The following is a 7,757-nucleotide window of genomic DNA, read 5'->3' as shown; positions in this document are numbered from 1 at the left end:
AAAGAGTGAAACGTCTTAACAAAATAAGAGACAAATATAATCTAGAAACACTAATAATTTTGTAAAATTTAAAGCACTAATTATTTATTTTTATCATTATATATATATATATATATATATTTTATAAAAAAATAGTCGATGTTAATAATTAATTATTGATATTTTAGTTATAGAATGTCAATATTTTTTATTAGTTAGTGCAATATAATTTAATTATAATTATAGTGTTGCTGTTTTTACTAATACAAGCTTTAAGGAGTGAAAATTGCATTAAAGAAAACTTTCAAGAAAGTGAATCACATCCATTATTGTAGTATTTAAATATGATATGATTGGATTTAATGTTCGGGTACAATTCAAATCATGGTTATAATTATAATTCACGTATTCAAAAGCACAATGAAACCCTTAGCACTACTTTTTTTTGTTTACACAAAGTAAAATCATTGCCCTTAGCTGTTGTTTGATCCTCAGGAGACATCAAATACGCCAAATGAATCCATGTTGCTCCCATTAAACTTCTTAAGTGCACAAGGTGAGTAAAAATTACATAAAAAGATCAAAATTTAAGGAGTTAAATGTACTATGTTTATTATTAAATTTATATTTTTAGTATCTTACTAAGTTTGAAGTACTAATTGGTAGTATTTTCTTTTTATTTATAGCAGTAATTCACCGTTTTATTAATATAACTATTGTATCATCATAAAAAGTGTTTTAAAATAGACAATTCTGTGTAAGATATGTTTTGTTTGACATGTAGATTTTGTTTTAAATTTATGAATTAAAAACGATATTTTTTAATAATTTTTATTTGTATAGTTTAGGGTAATTGACCGTGCTTCTTAGGTGTATAGGTATAGTTCAGAGTTCTTTTTTTGACGAAGGAATTTAAAGAGAGGAAAAGAGGAAATATTTTGTTGAAAAAAAGTGGATGATAGTTTTAGATGAAAAAGACGTATGCAAGAAATTGGAATTGTCTCAACGTCACGCTTCCTCCACTCCCTCTCTCTCTTTATTATTCATTCATAAAATATTACATAACTATAATTATTATTAATATTATTATTATTATTATTATTATTATTATTATTATTATCATTATTATTACACCAAAAAGATAAACTTCATGCTCCTCTTTCAACATGCGCTTGAGGTAACAAACACATTATAGTTAATTAATTAGAATTGTTTTCAATCATCATAATAATAACCATAATCAATCACCAAATAAACAAATGCGAGTAATTTAAAAAAAAAAATTCGATTTGATTTTTCCAGGGTTAGAGACGAAATTACACTGTGTAACATCATTAACAATAAAATATTAAAGTTGTTTTTTATTCCTTTTCGATCAAAAAAAGTCAATAAGTCTCAGTATTTATCTTCGACTTTTCACTGGTTAGGGTTTGCAGCTCTATTTCCCCACCGATTTCTTCTTCTGGGTATTCCTTAAACCTCTCCCAGTTTCATTTTCTCTTCCAAAATTCTATTAAAGATCACTTTTTTTAATTTTACCCTTTTTTATATCAAGTTTTTTTAGCTTCTCTTTTTCATTTCATGGTGTTCAGCTTTGTTTTTACAAGGTGGGCCTTTTATTTTTATTTTCAAAATCAATTTTTTTTTTTGTGTTCGTAGTATTTTTTGGATTTTTTAGTTTCAAAATTTTGTCCTTTGTAACTAGTAGTTGTACGGATTTTAATTTTTTCTCTGTTTTTCCGACACTTATTTTGTTGTTAATGTTATTATGCCAACGAAATTTTCGCGGTTTTGTCTTAATTCATTTATTTTAGCATCATAGAGAATATAAATATATATTTATGTTAAATTCTGGTTTACTTGTTGAAGATTTTGTGCTTAGTTTTTTTTTTTTTTGAGTTTGACTAAATTTATGTGCTTTTTTTAAATGTGTTTAAGGTTTGTGAAGAAGAGATAAGATAAGAAGATGGTTATTGATGGGTAGTAGACGTAGAATTGTAAACGTGAGCAGTGAAAACACTGACAAAGTTGTTAACGGGATGCCAAGCTACGCTCCTCCATTGCCTCCTAATTCCATGTAAATTTCTCTGATGTCCCTTTTATTTAATGATTATGTTACTTTTTTGGTTGGTCTTGTTATAGATTTCTAGTGTCAATTTTTGTTTAAGTTTCTTTTTATGCGCTTTTAGATGATTTGCAAGGTTTTAAAAAACTGTCCGCCACTAAAAGGTTTTTTAGGATGTGAAGAAAAATTGCTGTAAATGATCATGCCAGCGAATGGATAAAAAACACATCTTTAGAATGCATCTAGAGTAGACACTACCTTACCTCATTCTCTAGTTCTGATATTCTCTGATCTCTCAACCAAGATTATATATTATATGATATTACAATTCATTTTATTAAGATTTGTGCAATGTTGTGATTAATTCACGCTGTGACAACATCAATCCAATACAGCTGAAACTCTGAAATACTTGACGCGGCCACTATTTAAAACCTTGATGGTTTGTATAGTTAATAGGAGTATAGTAATATACTAGTAGAAATTTTGCTTGTTATTGTAGAGCTATGTTGTTGAAGTTAGGGTTTATTTGTTTGCAATATTGCAAAGGAAAGTGGGTAGGGTGAAAAGGATAAAAAAAGTGTTGTATTTTAATTTTACTATTTATTAACTGTTGGGAATTCTTAATTTTAGAGCAGAAATGAACAAGGTTTTAAGTGTCGCATACCTTAGTATTATAGAGAATCGTCATGGTGGCTCAAACCACGGTCACAAATCTCTTTTTTTTAAAACTGTTTAAATGAATACTCGTGTATACTTCATATACTGCTGTTAATTCATTGGTCCTCACTGATGCGGAATGTCAGTTTCTTCTAATTCTTGGAAGTTGAAACTGTATGACCTTATTATAGACTCTCTTTACTTTTTGTGGCTTTACCTTTTCTTAGAAGATTGCTATTACTTTTCGTGTTCATACTTTCTTGTGGATTTGTTGTTAGATCTTGAGTATCAAAGTTGGACATGTTTTTGCTTCAAAACATGGATTATATTATTGGCTACAGAGATATCTGCTTTTTGCTTTGGATAATCGGATATATATTCAACATAATTTTTTTAACATTTTGTCATGATGTTGGTTTTCAGGGGCATGGAAGGAACTAATATTCATCCTTCTCGAATTTCTGAATTTGGAGCCCTTGAACAATCTCTTGGATTTCGTGTTGAGGATGCCATGAATCTGAGCAGAAGTATGTTGCTCGCATTTCGATCTCTTTTTTTAACCCCTTTTTGTTTTGGTGTGAACTTATTTTGTTATCTATTTATTTGTTACGAATCCTCTATTAACCTATTTACTTGTATATTATTTTCCAGATCCAGTGTTTAATCAAATGAAATCAAATAGCCAAGCTTTAGGTGCCGATATTCAATTTGGTGCTTTAAGTAAGGTAAAGTTGTACTCCAATAATCAATAAAATGCAAAATATGATGAATTTCTGCATTTCACGCTCTGATCTTACATGCAAGATACAGTCAATTGCAAACTCGGATATAAATCTCTCTGCTGCAATTGCTGGGTCTCAGACATTACAATTACAAAGAGACTCACAGCCAAATTTGGCTTCAACATCTGGTGGCCATCGTGAGAACTGGGGAGAGTCCAACATGGCTGATGGAAGCCCTGATACTTCAACAGATGATACAGAAGACAAAAATCGAATGGTGATTTCTTTACTTAAATCATACAGTTTATTCTGAATCTGGAAATTTATCTATTCATTATGATGTGATATTCAAAATAGTATTTTGATCTAATTGTTCAACTATCTTCAAACAATCAAAGCCACACTTTTTTGTTCTCTAATAGATTATTTTTCTTCGCTTTTAATTTTGCAGCTTGAAAGGGGAGATTCAAGTGAAAGATCAAAAGATAAATCGGATCAAAAGGTTATATAACGTAATTATATTCACATAAACATAAGCATTTGTTACTATATGTTAAATTTTGCTTTCATTCAGACGTTAAGACGGCTAGCTCAAAATCGTGAGGCTGCCAGAAAAAGCCGACTGAGGAAAAAGGTACAGATTTTTTTATATTAATTGTAAATGAACTTGTAAATATTTTCTTCTGTTGTAAGTTGGTTAGTTTTTTCTCAATATATTGCATACTATTTGGTTACTAATTTTTCAAATCCTTCTTTCTATTCATTCAGGCATACGTGCAACAATTAGAGAGCAGTAGGCTGAAACTGACGCAACTGGAGCAAGAGCTACAGCGAGCACGCCAGCAGGTTTGGTTATGCCTTTTAATTCACCATCTGTCGTTCAAAATCTGATACTTATCATTTTGTGGCTATGGTTAATCTGGTTATGTTACTATATTATGTGATGATTTGGTTATTAATCTTTTATAGGGAATATTTATTTCAAGCACAGGAGAGCAGACCCATTCAATGAGTGGAAATGGTATTTAATCTTCTTTTACCTCCAATTGTGTGCATCAAGCTTGTAAATTTTTATTGCAGTGAAGTCCGTTCTACTTGGAGAGGTTTGTGGTTACTTTTGAGTCCGATAACATTTAGATTTAAAGCTGTGGCTATAGCAAATGCCAAAGCCATTAACTATTGGCTTGACATTCTTAATTGTCGAATTAAGCTTTGATTCATAGATTCATGATTTAAGGATTAAATATGTCCATATAATCCTTGAAAGATAGCTTTATGCACATGTAGGTCATATGAACCTATGTATAACTTCTGCTATTTCATGTAAACACCGTGTCCAAAATCTCATAGCTATCAGTGGCATATAACTTCACGGGAATGGATCATCGTCTCTTATCCTGTTCTAGTGCTCATTTCTCTACAAATAGTCTGTATGTAATAAGTACTCCACGACATCTGTGATATGTTTCTGTTTTCATTAAAGAATTCAAATTTCCTGTGAAAACACAGAACCTTTTATTTGAATTACATATACCGTGATTCCAATCTTTTATTTGGTTTCATCTTGCCTTTTGCACTTGAATACCTCCCTGTTCAATATAATTGTTAGAACTTAGTTTTAGTTTCTCTCTCTGATGGGCCAGCATCTCATGTATGTTGTCGTGCAGACTAGGATCCCCTACCTTTTGGTAGCTTTCTTTCCATCTCTCTCTTAATCAAGCTTTCTCGCACATTCAAATAATTTTTATTAATTTATTTTAATCATCAATTTTCTCCCAAAATACACTAAAGTCACCAAACATCAAAGTTAGGGGATCCGTTTTCATTGTCATGCAAGCCTGTGATTGATTCTGAACTCTGACAAAATGGCAGTTGATACCATGGATAGTCACATGCAGAGTTTTTCTGTAGTTTGTTCTGTGTACAGAACCTAAATTGTGGGAATGATCTTGGTATGCAGGCGCAATGGCATTTGATGTAGAATACGCACGATGGTTAGAAGAGCATAATAGGCAAACCAATGAGCTAAGGGCTGCAATAAATTCTCATGCTGGGGATATTGAACTCCGTACCATTGTCGACAATTTCATGACTCAATTTGAAGATATCTACAGGCTGAAAGGTATTGCAGCAAAAGCTGACGTTTTCCACATTCTATCAGGAATGTGGAAGACTCCAGCTGAGAGGTGTTTCATGTGGATAGGTGGCTTCCGCTCATCCGAACTTCTTAAGGTGAGAAATTCCTCATTTGTTTATTCTCTATGTTTTAAAAGCTTTTTCTAGTTTGTAATGTGCTGAAATACTAACAAGTATGTCATGTTATGCCGATCTAAAACTTGATTGACCCTGTTGCAGCTTCTAGTAAGTCATTTGGAGCCATTAACCGAGCAACAGTTAATGGGCATCTACAACTTGCAACAGTCATCTCAACAGGCTGAAGATGCTCTCTCCCAAGGAATGGATGCATTGCAGCAATCACTCTCTGAGACATTAGCTAATGGTTCACCCAATCCATCAAATTCTTCTGGAAATGTGGCAAATTACATGGGGCAAATGGCTATGGCTATGGGAAAGCTTGGTACTCTCGAGGGGTTTCTTCGCCAGGTAATTTACTGTCCGCTTTTTTCCAATCTATTCCTTTATCTCAACTTTCATCTCTTTGAAATGAGAAATCAAGAGCTTAGAACTGAATATTAGGTGGACTTCAGATTTCATGTTGTTGATTCTCAAATTCTTCCAAGAAAAGTAGTTACAAGTTATACCTTATAATATTTATCAGTTCCTTTTTTCTTTTCTTTTTCCTTCATGTTTTTAGGCTGATAATCTGCGGCAGCAAACGTTGCAACAAATGCTTCGAATATTAACAACTAGGCAATCAGCTCGAGCTCTTCTCGCAATAAGCGATTATTTCTCCCGGCTGCGAGCCCTGAGTTCTCTATGGCTTGCGCGGCCAAGAGAGTGAAATGTTTCTAAGCTCTATTTATGTTCTTTCAACGTTCTGCATGAAGCGGGACGTCTTTTTGGGAATGAATCCCTGTTGTGAAGAAGAAGCCTAGTTGTGGTGCTTGTAAACATTAGATACTATGATTTTTCTATTCTCCTCCACCTACTGCTGGTGTGGTACAACATTTTTCTTTAAGCTTTTCTATGCTTTGAAAAATAGTCTCAATAATAATTTGATTATTATTATATAGGTGTATGATAGATAGAGTTGAAGGGGGGAAAATGTAGAAATAGTATTTGTATTTTAGGTTACAGCTGTTCATTGTATTCCAGAAATCAAGCTTTATTTGAGGGTTATTTCCTCTCTTGTAGTTTATTTTTATGCTTTATGGTTTGTGGTTGCACATTGGTGTATGTATATATACGTTTTTCTCTTGTTGTATTGGAAACACATTACTGACTAGTAGATCAATATGTCTTGTGGCAAATATATTTGTATATAGTTTATCTTCTTGTTCTGGTAGACTTTCAATTAGTAGCAATTCTAATGTTATGCGAAAAACAATATGCAAATTACAATGAATGGAATGCAAGAATATCCATCTTGATGACAACTCAATGATGCCAATGATAGCCATTAACATGAATACAAACAAAATATGTTTATGGTTTGTAAAAACATAACTAGACATCATAGTTCACTTAATCTTCAATTATCATAATTTTCAATGTCGATTTGATTGGGTAAACCGAGTTAGTCCACTTCTAGGTTGTCAAGACAAATTGGTATTGATGCTATTTTCTTACACTATAACTAACTTCCAAGCTAATTACTTCAATGTTGCATAATATTATAAATCAGATATTGATCACCTTCCAAGTACTTTTTTTGGTACAACACCTTGTAAGTACTTATTTGGTAGACTTACGTTTAAATGCTTCAAAATTATTGGCCAACTATAAGTTTGGATGAAGAGAAAAGTGAAGGAAGAGAAAACTCTGGAAAGGGAATCTACGAAAATTGAGACTCTTTCGCTCTTTTGGAAAATTATTAATCAGAAAAGAAAGAAAGAAATATATGTGGACCCCACAACAAAAAGGAATCCAGGAAATGGAGTGAAACCTACAGATTTTGTTTGAAATTACTATAATACTATTATTACACTAATTAATTTATTTTTATTTTTACATTCTATCAATTAAAATAATTTTTATTACTAATAGTTGGTAAATAAATCAGAATTGTTTCAATTACAAGTTATTTTTCTATCCATAGAATAAATATTTATAATTTATTTTATATTTTTTATTATCTCATCTTTTCTCTTTTTTATCTAGGGATATTTTTGTCATTTTATAAATATATATTTCATTCCTCTCACTCTTTC

The 7,757-nt window shown here is 31.6% G+C and overlaps 1 protein-coding gene across 2 annotated transcripts; it reads left to right on the top strand.

Moving 5' to 3' along the window:
- Positions 1-1,313: 1,313 nt before the first annotated feature.
- On the top strand, positions 1,314-6,867 carry LOC101504455 (transcription factor TGA2.3-like). 2 transcript variants are annotated; one of them, XM_004493344.4, is made up of 12 exons: positions 1,314-1,445; positions 1,918-2,056; positions 3,128-3,231; positions 3,356-3,429; positions 3,515-3,703; positions 3,878-3,928; positions 4,001-4,060; positions 4,195-4,272; positions 4,396-4,447; positions 5,387-5,658; positions 5,782-6,030; positions 6,242-6,867. In XM_004493344.4, exons 2-12 carry the CDS (start codon positions 1,956-1,958, stop codon positions 6,386-6,388), a joined length of 1,377 nt encoding a protein of 458 aa, XP_004493401.1. In that variant the 5' UTR covers positions 1,314-1,445; positions 1,918-1,955; the 3' UTR covers positions 6,389-6,867. The 2 variants fall into 2 exon arrangements, with proteins under 2 accessions (XP_004493401.1, XP_012569330.1); XM_012713876.3 differs by lacking the exon at positions 1,314-1,445 and adding an exon at positions 1,448-1,586.
- The last annotated feature ends 890 nt before the right edge of the window (positions 6,868-7,757 follow it).

This window comes from Cicer arietinum, chromosome 3 (assembly GCF_000331145.2).
Source record: "Cicer arietinum cultivar CDC Frontier isolate Library 1 chromosome 3, Cicar.CDCFrontier_v2.0, whole genome shotgun sequence".
NCBI lineage: Eukaryota > Viridiplantae > Streptophyta > Magnoliopsida > Fabales > Fabaceae > Cicer > Cicer arietinum.
The sequence above is the reverse complement of the archived record's forward strand: the minus strand, read 5'-3'. Positions and strand labels throughout refer to the sequence as shown.

Bases quoted from the DNA above. Each gene is read 5' to 3' on its own strand.
- LOC101504455 (XM_004493344.4), top strand. From the start codon at position 1,956: ATGGGTAGTAGACGTAGAATTGTAAACGTGAGCAGTGAAAACACTGAC. The intron at 3,704-3,877 runs GTGATTTCTTTA...TTAATTTTGCAG, and splicing joins CAGAAGACAAAAATCGAATG to CTTGAAAGGGGAGATTCAAG. The intron at 4,448-5,386 runs GTATTTAATCTT...CTTGGTATGCAG, and splicing joins CCATTCAATGAGTGGAAATG to GCGCAATGGCATTTGATGTA.